At 40.4% G+C, this 20,970-nt stretch overlaps 1 protein-coding gene across 2 annotated transcripts in view; it reads right to left on the bottom strand.

Moving 5' to 3' along the window:
* CALU (calumenin) overlaps window positions 1–17,627 on the bottom strand; it is a 28,584-nt gene extending 10,957 nt beyond the window's left edge. Inside the window, exons 1-3 of one of the 2 annotated variants that reach the window (XM_029233969.1) lie at window positions 17,487–17,627; window positions 7,946–8,177; window positions 3,189–3,382 (exon numbers count right to left, since the gene is read on the bottom strand). In XM_029233969.1, coding sequence (XP_029089802.1) covers window positions 3,189–3,382; window positions 7,946–8,166 — 415 coding nt within the window. In that variant the 5' untranslated portion in view covers window positions 8,167–8,177; window positions 17,487–17,627. Of the gene's footprint in view, window positions 1–2,921; window positions 3,116–3,188; window positions 3,383–7,945; window positions 8,178–17,486 lie in introns of both variants that reach the window. The other variant, XM_029233970.1, reaches the window with a different exon arrangement.
* Between the last annotated feature and the right edge of the window lie 3,343 nt (window positions 17,628–20,970).

Raw genomic sequence — 20,970 nt, 5'->3', positions numbered from 1 at the left:
CTATCCCATTATAGGCCATCTGGATTCAAGTACCAGAACAACACCACTTTGAATGGTCACACTTTAGTTTCTTAAGCCAACTCAGAAATATACCATGAGATACAAATACTGTTCACTACCCCCCCTCCCCAATTTCTGTAAACTTCTAGAAAATGCAAATAAATTCGAGTTACAGAAAACAGATCAGTGGTTGCCTTGAGGATTATAAAGGGACACAAGGAAACTGTTTGGGGTGATGGAAATGTTCATTTATTTCGATTGCAGTGATGAGCTCACCGATACATACATCTGTCAAAACTCATCAACTGTGCATTTTAAATCCATGCAGTGTATCGTATGTCAGTTATACTTCAATAAAGCTGTTACAAAAGATAAATATTAGATTACAACCAAATGAAATTTGGATTTATCCATCTGTTAGGATGTTGAACTGCACAAGCAGTAGTTACTTAGTCTCTCCGTAAGAATCTAGAAAACTGAAATTTTGTTTCTTTAAGTTGAAAAAATGTGGAGTTAATGGCAGAAAAGGAAAAAAAACCCTTTTCATTCTGAGTTGCCGTATGGACCTAATAAGGTAACATGTGAAGATATTTTGAAAGGAAAAGACACCATATTAAAGGTAAGAAATGATTGTTCCTACAACATATTGGTCAAATTTTTAAAAAGATACAGCACTAGTTTTATAAAAATGACCCACAGGGTCCCTTAATAACATTACACTGCTGACTTTCGATACTGTAGTTCAATCTTTCCATACTTCAAGCACAGTTAAAAACAACAACAATAAACTACTGCTCTATTTTGAGAGATGAGCAATTTGAAGCTTCATTCTTTGTTGAGTGTCAAAATTCAGTGAGATAGTTGACTGGATCATGAGGCTTTGCGGACCCTATACGTGTATACTCAAAGCCGTAACAGGTTAGAGACAAAGAATTTAAGGAAAGTACGATCTTTCTCAGATACTGAGTCATTTCTTCTAAACAAATAAAGCTTCAGTACAAACTATGTAACATAAATAAGAAAGATAACAGAAGACAACTTATATATTAAGAGTAGATTCTTAGCTAAGAGCCCTTCTATCCTCCTTAGTTAAACCATGGTGACTGGAATCAAGTAGCCTGATAACATGCACATATATCAGGATGAAAAAGGAAGCTTTAAAACTTTATTTTTATTTTTTTAAACTTTATTTTTAATGACTAAACTCACGTGCCTATCATCACTGCTCAGAGTGCCATTGTCTTGTCTTAAGCACCAGTTTACTGGGCTATCTGGCCTGGGTAGGCTCTTGGTCTAGTTCTGGTGGAGGCAGGGTGGATCGCAGTACCTCACATTTTACTTGTGGCAGAGACAGGGTTAATGCTCCTTTTGTGGAAAGCAGACTAAAAGCTAAAGTGATTTATACCTGAACTCAGCTGAACCAAGAACACGCTTTCACAAAAACTCCTCAGCACTTTTGTAAGGCACCTCATTACCCCAAGTACTGTCCAGCCACAGGCCTCCAGGGAAAGATGCCTTATAAAGACATTGTTTCTCCAGCCAGAGCTTCAGCTTATGCAGTCTCAGTCAGTAGAAATACCCATTACATTGAATCATTTGCCCTGTGAGGCAACAAAGCTCTCAACACATAATCATACAAAGAGTTCAAGATTCATTCTGGACAGCAAGTGAGTGACTAGGTCTGAGCTGGGATTTATTAACACACCATTCTATTGAGATCACCAATAGCCTACCCCCTGCTTTACATTTATAATTAATTCCAAATAAATCAGAGGGTGTTGGGTCTCAGCCAGAGAGCAAGAAGCATGGATGCCTCTCTATCTGCGCTGACTTTTTAATACACTTGTTTTTAATTGGGTGAAGGATATGTTTGATTCTTGGGTAAGTGTCAAGCATAGAGAGAGACTGCCACTCTAGTCTTAGGAATGAGAACAAGCCTGATACAGAAATAAAAATCTGTTCAACAGAAATGCATGCAGTCCTGTAATTAACATGGACAGCTGGCTATCCAGCGGGGGGAAACAGACCATCATACACTCACTGCTTGTTAGTTGGTGATGGAGAATGCCTGCTTTAACCCAGAAATTTACTTAATTTCCAGAATAAAAATGCAAGAAGTAACATTTATACATTCTTGCCTCAAACTGTAACCATGTGCAATAGAGGAATCTCACTAACAAAAACACCCTAAGTCATCAACTCAGTAAGATCGCCACCTAGCATTCAACAGCAGGCAAGTGTAATAAGTAAAAGAAAATGACTAACAGGTGGCCCAAGCATACAAGCTACCAAATCAACAGAAAGCAATCAAAGTCACATTTATTTGCCTTGAAGCATTTGCAAAGCAGGCTGATAAACTCATGTGCCAGAGAAAACAAATGGGAAATAATTCATTTCTAAACTTCAGTAAGCAGACATACTGAAATAATTAAATTTCATCAAGGAAAGCTATTATATTTGATCTTTATTTTATTAAGGAAAAACAGTAATTTTCCTTCTATTCTCACCAGTTACAAAGAAATCTAATTTGGTTTGAATTTCAGGTCCAACACTTTAATGTGACCATGTCAGGCTTTGAGACATCTCAAAGCCTCTTGCTTTGCATTGTTGGAACAATGCAGCCTTTTAAACAAGATCTACTACAAAAATGGTCTCTCTGCGGGATGACAGCAAGAAAAAATGGGGAAATATATCTGAAATGCTAATGATGTTAAAAGATGTCAGACCTTAGAAAACCAAAATAAAACAAATTTTAAAAAATACATAATATACAACTTCAAAATTAATAAAGGGAAGGAGAATCAGCTCAGCATCAAACTATCTCAGATACGCATAATTTCTTCCTTTCCTTCACTGTGTGACCCATTTGTTTCTTTGACTCAAGACCATGGTCTCTGCCAGGCTGACATCTTGCCCCTTACCCAGGTAAGTGCCATAAGTCACGTTTCTGTACTCATCCCAGGAGATTAAGCCGTCTTGATTCAAATCAAACTCCTGCCATTGGTTTTCAACATTGTCATATATGTATTTCTTCTGGGCGTGCTTAATCCAGGATTTCAGCTCCCCCTCCGTCACAAACCCATCTTTATCCGCGTCTATTTTATCTACAATCATTCTACAAGACAAAACAGTTACGTTTCAAGGTGCCGGCTCCACAAAGCTTTTTCCCCCAGATAGTAGGGACCTACCTAAAACGTAGCCGTAGGTGGCATTTTTATACTCTTCCCAGGAAACGAGGCCGTCCTCATTGAGGTCATGCCCCTTCCACTGTCGCTCTACATCCTCGTAAATCCAGCGCTTTTGTGCAAATTTAATCCAGTCTTTGAGCTCATCCACAGTGACAAACCCGTCCTTGTCGCCATCTATTTTACTTACAATCTTTCTGTAGAAAATGCAGAGAAATCCAGCAAGAGGTTAAAAGGACACTAGGCTCTGGACTTAGCCAGGTGTGTGCTGTGGGCACAGGTGTTGCCCAGAGCTAAAGCATGGAAATAAAAATTGTTTCCAAAACTAAACTGCCAGACAGGCCATTGAAAATTTTTCTCTTAAGTGCCCGTTGCTGGTCTGAAATGAGCCATCCAGACAAGGCAAGCACAGTCCATGGCTGGTGTACTTGGATCCAAAAGTGAATCCGGACTATCCCTTTAGAGGTAGGTTTCAGCCGATGGTCAGAATTCAGGAGTGAATGTCCATTCCTATCTGGGTTCTCCACTCTTAGCATCAAACAACACATAAATCTTTGTATTTTTCTTTATTGCTTTTACGAGAATCTCAATTTCTGGGTAAACAATCACAACCACTGACTTGGTTTTCTAAAAATTCAAAAATTTAAACCAGACTTTAAAATAATTCAGCTGTGTTTTCAAAAAAAAAACCAAAACACTTCTGTTAAAAATACAAAGATATCAAATATAGTTCCAGGATCACTTATACCTAAAGTCAAGATTACTTTTTTTAAAACCCCAAAACAGGTACACAGAGACAGAAGCATGCTTATTTTTAAAAATGGCTAGCAGTTTATTATACACTATGTTGAACTGGATGTTTACATATAACCACAAAACCAGAGAGCTCTGAAGAAGTAATGTGGTAAGAATGTATATCCCTGATTATGAGAATGTTAATAAGCTGAGAGGGTTAGGGTGCAGGTGATAAAGCAAAACTACAAAGCTAAAGAATCAATATACTTTGCCCTCCATGAGTTTCTTTCTTCTAGATCTGTTATGTTAATGACAGACATTTTTTAAATGATTTATTTAAGGATTTCAAAATATGTGCATGATATGAAAACTTCTGTTTAAAGATGCAGTCACTTACTTATAGAAGCTAAGACAGCCTATGTAAAGTCACAAGAACTTTAAATCAAAACTTCCAATGGGGGACTTCCCTGGCGGTCCAGTGGTTAAGACACCGTGCTTCCACTGCAGTGGGCACAGGTTCGATCCCTGGTGGGGAACTAAGATCCGGCATGCCGCACAGTGCGGCCAAAAAAACAAAACAAACAAAAAACCCCAACAACTTCTAATGGAATTGATATCTTGGCATACTCCTATGCTCTGTTACTTGTAGGACTGAAGAAGACTGTTGTTTGGTAGCAAATAATGTTTTTCCCCAGTTTGTATTCATCTCATGAATACAACACTGGAAAGTGATTAGAATCACAGAATACAAGCAACACAAATTCATCTTGATATTGACATGCTGTTAGCCATGATTGTCTATTACTTAAATCTTGTAATTAACAAGCATTTTCCTTCAGAGAATCTTACAGCTTTTGCTCTAAAATGTTAAAAGGTAAAGCAGTAAGAAGTCACCTCAAATATCCTCCTCTATCTACATGGACACGGGACAAAAATTTTTTGCAACTTGAACCTGTAGAATCTTAAGAATATTAATAAATTAAGTTTTAACCGCCCCCAAGCTTCTGCATTATCTATAATGGGATCCAGTTTGTGTCCGTAAGGTATTGGCTACCAAGATTGCCACTGTACCATTAAGAAAAAAAGGGCAAGGTACTTATTCCTGAAAGAAAATTTTAAACTATTATAAACAGCCTAAAGAGAAGGAACACTCAGATAAAAAAGGCATCTGACTATTTAAGATGGGCTTTTCCTAATGAAGTTGGCTAAATGCCATTCTATTCATCGCAACAGAAATATCCCAAATGGTTTAATTCAGAGGTTAGCAAACTTTTTCTGAAAAAGGACAGATAAGAAGAAATTTTCACTTTGTGGGCCACATATGGTCTGTCACATATTTTAAAAACAACAACAAAAATAACCACAAAACCATTTAAAAATAAAAAAGCCATCCCTATCTTGCTAGCTATCCAGCCTGCAGGCAGCTGTGAAAGTACATTGGAAGTGGGCATGTCCTATTTTAGGCATGAAGCTCTAAACTCGGATCTTTGAAAGCCTGTGTAAATTTATGAAGCTAATGGTGTTTTATTTCTATGATACTGGAGAACCCTACAGAGCCATGATGCCACTAAATCAGCACTCACTCCAGGAGAGACACAATGTACCTAGTGGATCTTATATTATTTCTAAGAGGTAACATATGCCTCTACATTTCAAAAGGCATCAAACAAATCCTTTGACTTTTTAAGAACCTGGGTCAATAAATGGGCTCCAGGAGGGTTCAAAATATTCCAGAAATTTTCAGCATGCAAAATTTTATATATATTCATATGTAGGCACTTTCCCTTAGCTTTCACTAGACTGCCAAAGGGACTGGGCCTGTGACCCAAAAAAGGATGATGAACTGCTCTAGTTCATTTCTACAGCAAATATATCAAGGGTGAAAACTTTATTAAGGACCACCACCTCAAAATAAATAATCATTTGAAGGACACATAAATGAAAATTAAGTATATTTAGACTTCTTGGGGGTGGGGTTGAGAATACATACACAAGAAAAAATCTTCTATTTGTCAACATTCTTCATAAGAAAAAGGAACTAAAAACGGGATATTAAAATTGTTTTTAAGTGCTTCCTGAAGTCTTTTAGGTATTATAACTAAGGATTTAAAAATAGTAGTGAATTTTTGCAACTAGAGGTATAGACAATGATCTTATCTCCTAATAGTTACTGGCCTCCTAGATAGATGGAAAAGGGGGAATCTGTTGTTGCCAACCTCTGATGTATAGTCACGTACCAAATAATGTTTAGAAATGCCACAGTAAGTTAAAAGAAAAAAAAAAAGTTCACCTGGAATTCTTGCTTGCAACAGTACATCACCTTATAAACTGGAAATATTTGCCATTATCTCCATTTTGGGAGAAGAAAATAGTACTTGGTTCATTCATACATTCCATGAAAAACATGATTTTAACCATCTTATTCTAATCAAATATGGAGTCGCTCATGTGTTGAACTTTTGATATTTACTGATGACAAAAAGAAACATTTTCTCTCTACTGAAGACTGTTAGCAGAGCTATTCCAGTACCTACACAGAGCCAGAACACCAAACCTAAGGGCCCTTCATTATTTAACAGTAATTCTGCAGAGACATGTGCAGACCAAAATGTAGGCTGGACATGCACGTTATGCAAGACACGAAGACTGAGAACGCCCTCATGCATCCCTATTTTCAGCCTGGAATGTTAGCACAGTTATAAGATTAAAATTAAAAGTGAGCATGGTCCCTTAAAGTTAGAAAAACAACCTAACAGAAGACTAACTCTTTGATAAATTTCTGTTTTCTCTATCTACTTTCAAATGTTTTAGGAGTTTCTCATTCTACACAGCAAAATCTTTTTATTGTTTCTGTGAGTGTTTAAGAATAAAATATTATATCCTTCAGTTAGCAGAAAACCCGTTGAAAGAATAAATTTATTTTGAAGTACCACCCAAAGCAAATCCTATAACGTCTTCTAATCACAGCACTATCCATGGGCAAAATATTTTTGGAAATTCCTATGTGGTATAACTTTTCAGACAAATCTCTTGAATATAGTTCAGAAAGTTACACCAATGGTAGCCTTTCATTGAGGAGAAAATGTTCACTGAATTAACCTGCATTTCCTTAAAAAGCAAGGCTTTGAAAGAGCTAAAAAAGACATTCTCAGATCCTCAGAAATAATCAACTGGAATTCTACCAAATCAACTCTTTAAATAAAAAGATGCCTGCTGAGAGAGCCACAGAACCTGACTATGGCCCAGCTGTTACTGAAATAGCAACACATACTCTGACATTAAGACCACTGCTTATTACAACCTTCTAAAAGGCAAGGTTGAGGGACTTCCCTGGCGGTCCAGTGGTTAAGACATCGCCTTCCAATGCAGGGGGGTGCGGGTTCGATCCCTGGTCAGGGAGCTAAGATCCCATGTGCCTCACGGCCAAAATACCAAAACAGAAACCAGAAGCACTACTTTAACAAATTCAATAAAGACTTTAAAAATGGTCCACATTAAAAAAAAAAAAAAAAAAGCAAGGTTGGTTTGGTTTTGTTTTTGATTAAGCAAATATCTGACAATGAAACCGAAGAGGGTGAAGGACATCCTTGGAAACCATAAACTCTACAGAAATTAGTCAGTCCAGGAGTCTAATTTGCAGTTTATTATCCACTCAAAGACTTGGCATGGTCAGTAATAAATAGGTCACAGATAGTTTTTAAAAATTAAAAGCAACAGGTTTGAGAAAACCCCCATGTAATGTTCCTTTGGGGTCAAGATGATGCAGTTTAAGCTGAGTCCTACAGTATTTGGCAATTTTATGCATAAATGACTTTGCTTTGTAGAACGAGGTAAAAACTATTATTCAATGGAGAAATGCAGGAAAGCGCTTAAATTTTAGTGGTAGCAATTCTGTGGTTAGTTTTCAGAAGATGTAGTTCAATACAGCTTTACTGAGTGACTGAGCCAAAAGAGAAAAAAAGAATGAGTTGATTTATAAAGAAATGTCATTATTCTAACTAGCTCCCTGAGAGCTGACACCTTACCCAAGTCTTTCCTTGCTCTCTTCTGGTGTCAGCTGATCAAAGGTTTTTGCTTCTTCAGCACCCAAGAAGGCATCATGGTCATAATCAAAACTCTGAGCATCATTGTGAACTTTGTCACTGAGCTGAGGCTCATGGTGTACACGGTCCTTCTTTTCCGTGGGCTTGCTCAAGGCAAAGGCTGTGCACAGGGACAGGCATGTAAGAAACTGTCGCAGGTCCATGATAATCAGATCTTAAAGAAAAAAGAAAGGTAGTTCATTCAGGAAGCAGTATGCTTAATAATGAAACAAGAAATTAAAAGCACACATCCAGTTACAATATTAATTTGATATTATCCCAAATATTATTACTTAATCCATAAAAAAAAGTATGGTAGAATATCAGACTTTCCAGTTTTACTCTGAGAAATATTCACCAGTTTTCTTCATCTGATTGTAGGCTGACAAGGAATTACAGGAACAAGGAATTACTAGGAACATCCACCTTGTAAGTGGTCTCACTTCAAAAACACCAAAGTAGAACTTTAATCCTTTTGCCCAAGTTCCTAAGATTTAAAAGTGAAAGGACCAAGATTTAAATCCAGACCTACTGACTCCAAATACTTTACCTTTGTACTATATCTGTGGTCTGGTCTTCAAACCTGGCTGGTTATTAGGATCACCTAGGAAGCTTTATTAAAAAAAAAAAAAAAAAAGTTTCCCCTACTGAATTAGAATCTCTGAGGCTGAACCCAAGCATTTGTAGTTTTAAATGGTTCCCAGGTGATTCTAATGGTTGTCAGATAAGAACCAATGATCACCTTCAAAGATCAAACCACTGAGATGGTACAGTGATGGATAACTGCCTTATCATTCTGTATACTTGTGTTTCCCAAACCTACCCAGGTATAAGGACCACCTGGAATACTGTTCAAAGTACAGATTCCCCAGCTCTACACTGTACGTTCAGAATCTCTGCAGTCACAGGTGATTCTGATGAACAAGCACAAGGCTGGAACACGATCGAAAACAGTGACAAAAAATTGCAGAGAAGCTGCAGGATAGAAACTGTTTAGAACTCTTAACAGATAACCTATAGTACTGTCCAGAGAGGTTAAGGTTTTAGAGAAAACTGTAAAATTAAAAATCAAGGCGGGGTGGGGGTGGGGCAGGGGAGAATTCCCTGGTGGCACAGTGGTTAAGAATCTGCGTGTCAATGCAGGGGACACAGGTTCGAGCCCTGCTCCGGGAAGATCCCGCATGCCATGGAGCAACTAAGCCCATGCGTCACAACTACTGAGCCCTCGTGCCACAACTACTGAAGCTCGTGCTCCTAGAGCCCGTGCTCCCCAACAAGAGAAGCCACCGCAGTGAGAAGCCCGCACACCACAACGAAGAGTAGTCCCCGCTCACCACAACTAGAGAAAACCCGTGCACAGTAACGAAGACGCGACACCGCCAAATACAAATAAATAAATAAATAAATAACACAAAAAAACAAATCAAGGGGGGACTTCCCTGGCGGTCCAGTGGTTAAGACTCCATGCTGCCACTTGCAGGGGGCATGGGTTCGATCCCTGGTGGGTAACTAAGTTCCTGCATGCCGTGCAGTATGGCCAAAAAATAAAATAAAATAAAATAAAAAATAAAGTCAAGGGGAAAGAGTTTCCCAGGCTTTCATATTTTAACTAATCCTTTATCAGTAGAACACAGATTCTGAAGGCTTCTCCCCTTGTGGTGAGTATAAACTTTTATAATTTCCTATTATCACTTACTCGTTTCCTCTTATGACCAGTGACTCCCTTACTGGATGGGTAGGTGGTTACTGGGCATGAGGCCTGTTGTAGGTTGAACTGTGTCCCCCCGAAAGATATGCTGAAGTCCTAATCCCTGGTGCCTGTGCATGTGACCTTATTTGGAAATAGGATCTTTGCAGATGTAATCAAGTAGGATGGGCTCTAATACAATGGCTGGTGTCTTTATAAAAGGAGGGAAATTTGGATACAGACACAGAGAAGAGAATGCCACATTATGAAAGAGCCAAGGAATGTCAATGATTGCTGGCAACCACCAGAAGCTAGGAAGAGGCAAGGAAGGATCCTCCCTTAGGGCCTTCAGAGAGCATGCCCCTACTAACACTCTGATTTCTAATTTCTAGCCTCTAGAACTGTAAGAGAATAAACTTCTGTCCTTTTAAGCAACGTAGTTTATGGTAATTTGTTACAGCAGCCCTAGGAAACTAATACAAGGCTACAGTACAGAGGGACACAGCATCACATGAACGTTAAATGCATTATCTTGTCCTAATCTGCAGATTAAACTAGCCACAGGCTTCACCTTCCCCAGGATGTCACCAGTGGAACTATCTAATCTAAGGCTCATATTTTATATATAAATTTTTTTAATTATAAAAATTCTTTCAGCATTGCTTGTAACTCAGTGATCTCAACCTAGACTGTACCCTAAAATCACCTGGGGAGTTTTTATAAATGACCACTGAACCCCACCCTTAACCATACATATTTTTAAAAGGCAGCCGGGTTGAGAACCAGTATTCTAACCAAATTCTCAAATGGCCATAATAATATCTTAAGAAATGTGACTTGAGAGTACACTTAATACGAAGAAACTGCATGTATCTGATCCTGCCTCAAAGTTTTGGGAATTAGAAGGAAGAAAGTGAATTGTGTCAAGGGATAAAGAAATCAAATACGCCAATAAATTAGCCATATTTTAATGTATCCATCTCCTTGTAACCCCCAAATAGTAACTACATTGTATTTGCTTGGATTTACAAAGCATTTTGGATTTAATAAACTAAAAAATGCTTAGCGCAGCTAATGGTGAGCACGTTACGTTATATAAAAATTCTTTAAAAGTGGAAGGAAAGCAAATAGAGGAATATGTTTAATGCTAACACAATTTAGCTGATTATACAAAGGCACAACCTGAGGCCTCCTTGAGTAACTTTCAGGCTGTAAAAGGGCATACGAGGGCACTATTTGTGTTCAATAGGAAAGCAGCTAAGTGGGGAGGTCCAGAAATGGCAGAGAAGGATATATCAATAGAGAGTAGAAAGTGTTCTAGGGTAACTAGGACAACGCCAAAAAGACAAACAGAAATGTTAGCTAAGGAGATAATGGGAGGCAGTCACTTCCCCAAGAGCCCATTTCAAAAGCACACAAAAACGGTAATTTTGCTGGACAGTTGTTAAGACTCATGAAAACCCATCAGAGGAAACAATGTGGCAGCACTGCCCTAAGACCCACAGAGAAAGGGGAAGAAGGCGGTACTATTCTTAAGCTGTTCACCAATGTTAGTTAGGACTTGGCTATGCTTCTGAAAGTTTATCAATGTTCTGTCTCGTGCTATCCCATCAAAATACCCAAACTTGTATACAAAGACACTTCAATTCAGATGTTCAATGGTAACAGTTTATAATGATTTAAAAAAAAAGGAAAATGAACTAAACCAAAGAAGTGGTAAATACATATTAAATCTATATTGTGGAACACAACACAGTTTAAGAAGAATGAAGCGGACCTATTCACACTGAAACTGACAAGGCACCAAGATCTGTTCAGTGAACAAAAACAACAACAGTAAGAAAGCATGTTGTAAAACAATGTCAAGATCTCATTTATATAAAAGCAAAATCCAACAACCTCCCCAGCTTGTTTATATTTGTATAAAATATAACATATATGCACGAAAATGGTGTGGAAGGATAAACATCTATCTGTAAACAGCAATAAGCCCTACGCTGAAGGGAGAAGAGATGGGGTGGGGAGGTAAGGTCCGTGGGGAGTGAACTTCACTACCGTGCTGTGTTGTCTTATTTCTTGTAAATGAGCACACAGTCGTGTATTATCTTTTTATGTGTATTACTTTCTAAACAAGAGCATAAAAATTCTTTGCATTTTTAGGTAGCAAAGCAAACATTTTCAAGCCATTTCTCCAGATTGGAAAAGGAGACTGAAGGAAAAACACATATTTATTCTTAAGACACAAACCCTATTTTATAAAGTAAAATAACACTGCCCTAGGAGAATAACCCTCCAGCCCACTCTTCAATAACTGAATCCAATCAATCAGATCAGTGGAACAGTAAAGAGAAAATTAGATTCAGTGGCTCTCTCAAACATCACAGTATGCCTTTATTTTAGGACAAAATGAAACTTCCATTTCAAATTACAAATAATTCTTCAGACAAATAAAATCCTTTACAGAGATAAGGAATGAGTTTTATGTTGTTATTTTGTGATATATCCAAATAATATCTATAATGTTAGAGGCTTACAGAATCAAGTAAAATCAAGAGTCACTGCAACAGAGGATTTTCCTTATGTCTATTAACAAGGGGGCTTCCCATTTAGGAAAATTTTATAAATGACTAATTACATCCCGAGAATAATACTCTAACAACTCTTGCATAATACCCTGACAACTTCTGCAAACCCCAAATGTTTTAATATGAATTAATGCTTAAGCCCACTAACACTATCAGGGCCTGGGAAGGATACTGTGTAAAGTTCTGATACTGTGTAACATAAAGAAATGTAACAGATTGACTCACTGTGATTCTAGAGGGAAAACTACATTTAAGGTTGAGGTGTAACATCTTGATACAGTGATAAAAGAAGAATTTCAGAATATAAGCCAAGTGATTCAGCTTTATCATTTCTCCATCTATCCTTTCCCTTCTCAATTAAACTTTCAATCCTGCCCCTCTACAGGTTCCTCCATTTTGTCAATCAATACTTCTCAGGTCTTCATAATCCAAAATCAGTCTTTCTCAGACTCCCGTTATTCCTTCAAGCATGCTCTTCCCTTTCCTTCACCCATACGGTCTCTAGAAACTGCTGTCTCCGCTTCCTCACCACCTACTGTCACCCTGAAATCTGGGTTTCTATCACAACTGATGAAACTGCCTAAAAAGGTCATCAAGGACCACCTGCTGGACAAAGCAATGGTCCTACCTTTATCTCTCTGCAGTAGGCAATGAAAAATCTGCACTTTAGTAAGTTTTAAAAACTATGCACTTTGTGCCCACATATAATATATCAATGCCTGGCTATTAGAAACTAACAAAAGGCCCCTTGTTTTATGAATACAGACACTAAAAAAAGAGACTACTAAATTTATCTAAATCCATATACACATAAAAATGTCCAAATAGAAACAAAGGATATCTCTCAAGACAAAGGATATATAATGTGGGACAATGTGAGAAGGAGTATAAAACAACTTCTTACACAAGGCATCTGAAGAACTATATTAATGCAGTTATTTCTGAAACAACTTTCTCTTTTCAACCAAATCAAACCAAATAATAGAAAGCTAAAACCCTTCTCTTTCTCCGTCATGACAGCTATTCATCAGTGGATAACAGAACATTAGGAAAACATAATATAATACATAAATGAAGGACTTGGTTGTATGAGTTTTTACCATATGGTCTAGGTGGGTCTGGCCACAGGTTTGTCAATTTTGTTTACCCTTTCAAAGAACCGGCTGCTCTAGGTTTTGTTGACTTTTTCTATTGTTTTTTAAATCTCTATTTCCTCTCTGATCTTTATTATTTCCTCTTTCTGCTGACTTTAGGTTTTGTTTGTTCTTCTTTTTCTAATTCTTTCAGGTGGTAGGGTTAGGTTATTTGAGATTTTTTTTCTTTTCTGAGGAAGGCCTGTGAACTTACTATGTGAACTAAAGGTAAATCAATGGCTGTGAAAAATGCATCTCCCCATCTCCCATTTCTCAAAAGACCTGTAAGTTTCTCTTCCTCAAATTCTGTCCCTCCCTCACCAAGGGTAACATTTAATATTTTTTCTTAAACAAACAGAAAACTAGACCTGCACTGTCCAGGACAAGAGCTACTAGCTACATGTGGCTACCAAGCAGTTGAAATGTGGCTAGTGTGAATTAACAAGTGGTGGGTTACACTTTATGTCAAAAGAATGGTATTTTTGTACGTACTGGATTAAATTATTAAAATTAATTTCACATGTTTAAAATATTCACCTGTAAATCTAAAGTTACATACGTGGCTTGTATTATACTTCTATTGCATCACACGATGTTAGAGACACAAATAAAGGGCTAGAACAGAAAAGGTATCATGTTACTATCATACTTTTGCAGGATGTCACCAATAATGGTCTCCTGCAAAGTTATTTTCATGAATTGTTCCAGTTAATTTATAAGGAAAAAAAGGTTAACAGCATAGATTTGAATTTCTTTCAAAAACAATAAGCCTTAAGAATTAGTTTTATCCATTCAAAACTTTGCTTGACAGCTCTAAATTCATGCCATTTCTCCCCTCCTTCCCAATCATTTTTTATAAAAATCCACTGGTCACAGAACACTTAAAAGTAAGTTTTTTCAGGGGAACTTAGATGTCTAGATTAAATTCAACTTCTCAAGAACATTAACAGCGGATGACCCCACAGTTATTCTGGTTGACCAAAGACCCACTGCTCAATGTTAATAGTGGGAGAAATGGGTGTGGTGGTAAAATTCCAGTTCTGTGAGTTGGATATTTAGTGGGGGGAGAAAAAAAGCGTTCTTTATAGTGCAGCAAAAGCAGAATCTCAATGCTTAAGTGTCTACTTCAATTGGGGACTGAGGGCAAGAGCCTGACAGCAATTTAACTATACTAAGGCTCAGGTTATAAAGTCTGGGAATTAAAGGTATCTGGTTATCTATCTGACATTCTTCACTTACAGACTTTAGTACAAGTACCACCAATGGATTATCATATTAAAGTAATGATGTTGGGCTTCCCTGGTGGCGCAGTGGTTGAGAGTCCACCTGCCGATGCAGCGGACGCGGGTTCGTGCCCCGGTCCGGGAAGGTCCCACATGCCGCGGAGCGGCTGGGCCCATGAGCCATGGCCGCTGAGCCTGCGCGTCCGGAGCCTGTGCTCCGCAACGGGAGAGGCCACAACAGTGAGGGGCCCGCGTACCGCAAAAAGAAAAAGAAAAAAAAAAAAAATTAATAATGTCACCCTTCATGATTTGATAAAAGTTATGATCATGACAAACCATTTATTCAACATTTCTCTAGCGATCGATGGAACAAATTTACATTAATATATTCTAATTCATTCTAGTTCATTAATATATCCTAATTAAATTATTTGTGTAACTGAGGGCATACGTTTATAAGATAGTTGAGTATATAAAAGTGCAAACTTTGGTTGAAGAAGAAAAGCCTTGAAATGACAAACTATTACTCAGGTTTCATTAGTTCTATAACCAAAGCAACCCAGTACAAACTTAAAATTTTTCTTGCTACAGAGTAAAGAAAATTTCCTTTAAGAAATAAGTTCTTAGAAACTCTGGGAGAATCAAAGTTTCCTTTTGGCAGATGAAACTTCAATACATAATTAATTACTATAGGAATACCATGTAAAATGTAGGGACAAGAGTTTTGGTTTCTAGTTGTAATTTGCTGTGCATGTGTAACATGCATAAAATGCTTGGGAATCCTTGCTTTAGTGCCAAATGTAAATAAATATAATTTAAAAATCCTAGATGAAAAGACCTACCTACTATGATCACTCCAGCTGGAAGTGATCTGCACACATTCCTCTCAACTTTTATAAGACTTGTTTGTACCATTCCACAATAAGGATCATAGGCTATCTTAAGTTGCCTCCTTAGCTCCTCTATAGATGTACATTTTTGGAAGGCAGGGATCTCAGCTTAATATAAATTAATATAAATTAATTCCCCTCTATAGTCCGTAACACAGTGTCTTGCACTTTCTGTACACCAAAACATTTTATTGGATTAGTTGGACTGTACTTGGGAGCAACAAAGTTCCTGCCAGCTGCCAGTGCTCCCCAACCCCCAATTCCCCTTACCGGATCTGGCCATCAGCCAGCAACAAGAAAAGTGTTATTTCAGCTGTCTTAACTCTAATACATAAATCACAGCATCAACAACATCCGTATTTAAGAGTTCATAAAGACAGGGAACTAGGACCTTACAACTAGGACCTACAACTAGGCCTAGCAAGCATCTCTAATGGCTATCCCTGGCTACACCACGCGTGTGCCACACACAGAGAAAATGTGTGTTAAAATCAGTGTACTGATCTCCAGTACTGGTGAAATGTACATAAAATGCCGTAAATATCTTTTGACACATCACTGGATGAATGGAAGCAAACGATTATATTAACAGTGACGATTAAGAGTTGATTTCAAAGCTGTATCTGAGTACTACTATCCACTCAGGCATACTCAATTCATCTTTGTTAGCTCATGTTTCTCCCAGTTGTGATTCTCAAAAGAATCCTATTGGAGACCGCTGAATCCCTGTAAATCTCAGATTAGGCCCAGGTAAACTCAGATCTCTCGCCACACAAATACAATTTACAGGTTACCTCTGGACCCTCATTTGTAGTACAATACATAAATTCTTCAGTGATGACCACCGTTTGGTACCCGGTTAACTAAATCTACTGAATGAGGTCAAACATGCATTTGTCTCGTGTCAAGTCCCATTCTATGGCAAAGAATAATTTATCAGAAATTCCACGGTTCTCTACCTCCAAGCTACAAAAACAAATTAGAAGCAACCTTATTCCTGACTCATTAACGTAGACTTTATGGTTCATGCCAGGAAGTGAATGTAATTCAACTCTCAAAGACACTATTCTGGGACTTTGCACACTTAGGAATTCAGATCAAAGGCCCTGAAGTTTTAGTAGGAGACCCAGGGAACTTTTTGCCTTGATGCAAAAGCAGCTTTTGGAACTGCAAATCACTCCACTCTTAATCAGGGCAGCTGTAGGGAATTAAGTTTATTGATGAACACAGTATGCCAAAAATCAGAACTAGGGTGTGGAGCTAGAAGCAACAAAACAAGGTAAAGATACAATCCTTTAATGAAGCTTTTAAAACTACTTTCCTTCGCTGACCGAAGCATGAGGCCAAACATAGAAGCTCGAAATATTCCGTCTTTTCTTTAAAATTATAGAGAGTTAAAAAAAAAAAATCACATAGTGTCTTCATGCTTTCTTCCCCCTTGTTTCTACACCCTCAAAGTCAGCGAACACGACCTTCTTGGCAGATGCAGATGTCCTCTCGGGATGTGGCCCTGGGGCGGAGCTGGCGGACACAAGCAGGCCCAAGTGTGGGAAGTGGCAGGGAGCTGTAACAATACCGCTATCTGACTGCACTCCGACCTTCAGGAGGTAAACAAGAGTGACCTTTTCGGACGAGGGGCTTGGTGACTGGCGGGGCCCAGGGCCAGAGGACGTGGCAAGCCAGGCACGAAACTGTACCCCACAGGACGCAAAGCCGGGAGCCAGAGTTCGCAGGGACCCAGGCCCTTTCCCAGAGCGCAAGGGAAGGCGAGCGGCGGCCTCCGACCCAGGCTGCGCACCGAGGGTCGGGCAGTCGCTAGCAGCCTCAGGCCCCGGAACCCCGAGCTGGCAGAAACAGGGGCCCTGAGATAAGGAGGCCCTGCCGCGCCGGGAGCGAGGCCCAGAGGACAAAAAGAAAGTGAAAAAGGGGGAGGCGGCGGCGAAGGGACGTGCACGCTGGTACTTACCTCTCCCCGTTGCGCCCACTACCCAGGATGCCGCGGCTGCAACTCACCCACCGGCTCAGCTCTGGCGCGCAAGCACCGCCCAACCGGAAGCGGCTCCGCGCCCCGCCGCTGTCCTCCACGCCGGCAGCCTCCGGACCAATCACCAACAAGCCCGCCGCGGACGCACAGCTTCCCCGGACAGCCATTGGCCCTACGGTCTCGTGGTCCGGATTGGCTGGAAAGCGCCACGTCCCCGCGAGCGCGCCGAGTTACGTGGACAGAATTCCCTCCCAATTCTCGTCCCTGGACTTGTGGGGTTGGCGGGCCACAGCCCCTTATTCCGGGGGGCGTGTGGGCGCGGCTGTCCGACTGCCACGTCCTGGTTCGCAGCGCTTGACTTGGCCTCCATAGGGCTTCTTAAATTATCCTAATTATCTTCAGGCCCACGAGAACCCAGGGCCGAATTAATCCGACTAATTAATTAATCTGAATTAATCAGTCGCCAACTGTTGATATATTGAATAATCCCATCCCTTCCTTTCCCTTCAGCTCTGACGCCTAAATGGGGTATCGTACAGAACTTCAGTCGCTGGCTCCGGCTTCATCTCCCACCACTTTTCGGGTGTCGCGCTCGGGCCACCACCATCTCGGTGTTTCCTAACTGGCCGCCCTTTCACATCTGCATAGTCTTTCGTTATCAACCAGGAGTGAGGGCGTTTTGTGAATGACAATAGAAGTCCCGGTTCACAGAAATCACGGTTTAGATGTTAGCTCTAGAAGCCTTTCCTGACCTCACTAAGCATAGTAATTCCTCCCTTATTTACCTTCATAGCACTTTGCATCTTTGGTACACTTTGCCAAATTTTGCTATATAATGCTGCTTATCCATTTGTCCTCCTCCAGACTAAGCTCCAGGGGAGAGATCTGCCTTTATTCATCTTTGTACCTACAGCTTTGAGCTTACTGCCCAGTTCAAAGTAAATGCCTAATAATGTTAAGTGAACTGAATGGGTGGAACCCATAGAATGTCCCTGATTGAAGAGGAACACAGGAAATTATTAACTTATTCATTCATTTTCACGTCATGAAATTAAAGTTAAATTAAATAAGGGCTACTATGTTTGCAATGTCAATGGACTATAAACCTGTGTTCTTAGCACATAAAGCCTCTATAGTTTAAAATCCAGTTGAGACACGTAGTATGCTCATGAGAGAGTTAAATACAAAGCAACTTAGTTTACTTTAAACATCAAGATGAGAGGTTGACAATCAGTGGGAATTCAGTTGTGGCCCTGACCCTTGGTGGCAACCAGAGAGGGCTTCCTAAGAAGGTGTGACTCAGGCTAGACTAAGAAATTCCTGAATGCCCTATTCAGCAAAAGGAATAACAGGAACAAGGGCAAGCAGGGGACAGAGTAGGAGGTAACTTCTTAGGTCAGGTAGGGGATGAGGGAGGTAAAAGAAAGGGGGGGGAGGGGAGGGGAGCCTGAGCTCTGAGGAGCCTGAGCTGAAGGCAGTGGGAATTGTGGGTCTTCTTCTGAAGGTTTCTAAGCTTGTACCTTTGTGGCAGATGGAATGAGGTTGAAAGTGTTCTTTCAGGGAGGTGCATCTCCTAATGGGGTTAACTATAATAGAATAGGTTGTATCAGGAGATATTTAAAAAACTGTTTTGAAAATGCCTCCTTGAAGTCAGGCACTGCACTAGGTGCTGGTGAACCCACAAAGAATAGGACACGGTCCCTGCCCTCAAGGACGTGCAGCCTAGTGGGAGAGCCACCATCCTGGAAGTGTCCTAGAAGAGGCTGGATAAGCTAGTGGGACTCTGCCAGAGATGGGGCCTGTCAACCCTGATTCCCTGTGGATGAGGGCTTGGCCTAGACAAAGCAAGAGAAATGCAAATGAACACTTCTATACAAGGGAATTTAAAAAAGTGGGGACAACAATTTCCTGGACTCAGTGATGCCTTGGAAGAAGGAAATGAAGAAGGTGCATTCAAAAATTTAAAGCTGTAGGGCTTCCCTGGTGGCGCAGTGGTTGAGAGTCTGCCTGCCGATGCAGGGGACACGGGTTCATGCCCCGGTCTGGGAAGATCCCACATGCCGCGGAGCGGCTGGGCCTGTGAGCCATGGCCGCTGAGCCTGCGCTCCGCAACGGGAGAGGCCACAACAGTGAGAGGCCCGTGTACCGCAAAAAAAAAAAAAAAAAAAAAAAAATTAAAGCTGTAATCATAGGAAACTGGGAGAATGAGCTAGATGAGTGGAAAACGGGGGAACTGAGTTGAGTTCAAGACATGATGAGTTAAGGTGATAGCAGAACATCAAAAAAGAAAGAACCAATAGGCTGGAGGAGATACTTAGGGTCACTGGCCAGGCAGCAGCTGGTGGAGTCACGAGAACACATGAGCTTTCTGAGGAGAGAAAAACAGATTAGGCCTCATGGGAGCCCAAGTGTTAGAAGGAAAGCAGAGGAGGAAAAGGACATGAGGGCTGACACACATAAGAAGTGTCACCATAGCTGTATCAAAGGCCCATCTAACTGTGGATTCTGTCTCTGAGAGAAGCACTGAAGGACTGTTTATGGCAGGTATCGTGATGTCAGCCTCAAAAGGCTGATGGTGTTCTGCAAGCATCCCAAGTCTGCTCATGTGGTGCTGCTGAGCATTCACTCCACAAATGAATGTATTGTTTCCTGTATGCAAGACACTGTTCTAGGCACTGGGGATACAGCAGTGAACACAATGGAACAAACTCTCTCATGATGCTCATATTCTGGTATGCGGCCAATAAACAAGATAAAAAAGCAAAATATATAGAATGAGAAGTGGTGATAGGTACCATGGAATAATATAAGGCAGGAAGGGAGAAAAGCGGGTGTCAGGACTGTCAGCAGTGGCGTTGCAGTCTTTGAGAGGGTGGCCAGGGACGGCTTATGGAGAGGATGACATGTGAGTGAACATCTGAAGGTGGTGAAGGACATCCCGGGGAAAAGGAACAGCGAGGGCAAAGGCCCTGAGCTGAAGCCTGCTGGAGTGTTTGAGCAGCAGCAGGAAGTCAGGGTGGCTGGGTACAGTAACTGAGGAGCGTGGAGGACATGAGGTCAGGGAGGTAGTAGCAGGGATGGCGGTAAAGGGGAGAGGGACACCATGCAGGGCCTTTAGGCCATTGTAAGGACTTTAGCTGCTACTATGAGTGAAGTGATGTAGAAGAGACTGGCTAATTATCTACCAAACTGTTTCTTCTTCATCCTGTGACACAGCTAGACATTACCCAGCCCCCTTACAGCATGGCCACGTGACTGAGCTCTGGCCAAGGGAAGAGAGGCAGAAATGATGTCCACTGCTTCCAGTACTGGCCATGCAAACCTGCCACATGCCATTCTCCAAGCTCTTTCTCTTTCTGTGGCAACCCTGGAAACTGTGTAGTGCAGATAGCAAGTCACAAGATAGAAGGAGCCCAGGGTCCTGTTAAAGAGCCACTCCATGAACAGGAACACCCTCTTTGGACTT

The sequence above is a fragment of the Monodon monoceros genome, unplaced genomic scaffold, assembly GCF_005190385.1.
Source record: "Monodon monoceros isolate NGI ecotype Baffin Bay Population unplaced genomic scaffold, NGI_Narwhal_1 Super_Scaffold_2, whole genome shotgun sequence".
In the NCBI taxonomy this organism is placed as follows: Eukaryota; Metazoa; Chordata; class Mammalia; order Artiodactyla; family Monodontidae; genus Monodon; species Monodon monoceros.
This window is presented reverse-complemented; position numbering and strand designations above follow the sequence as displayed.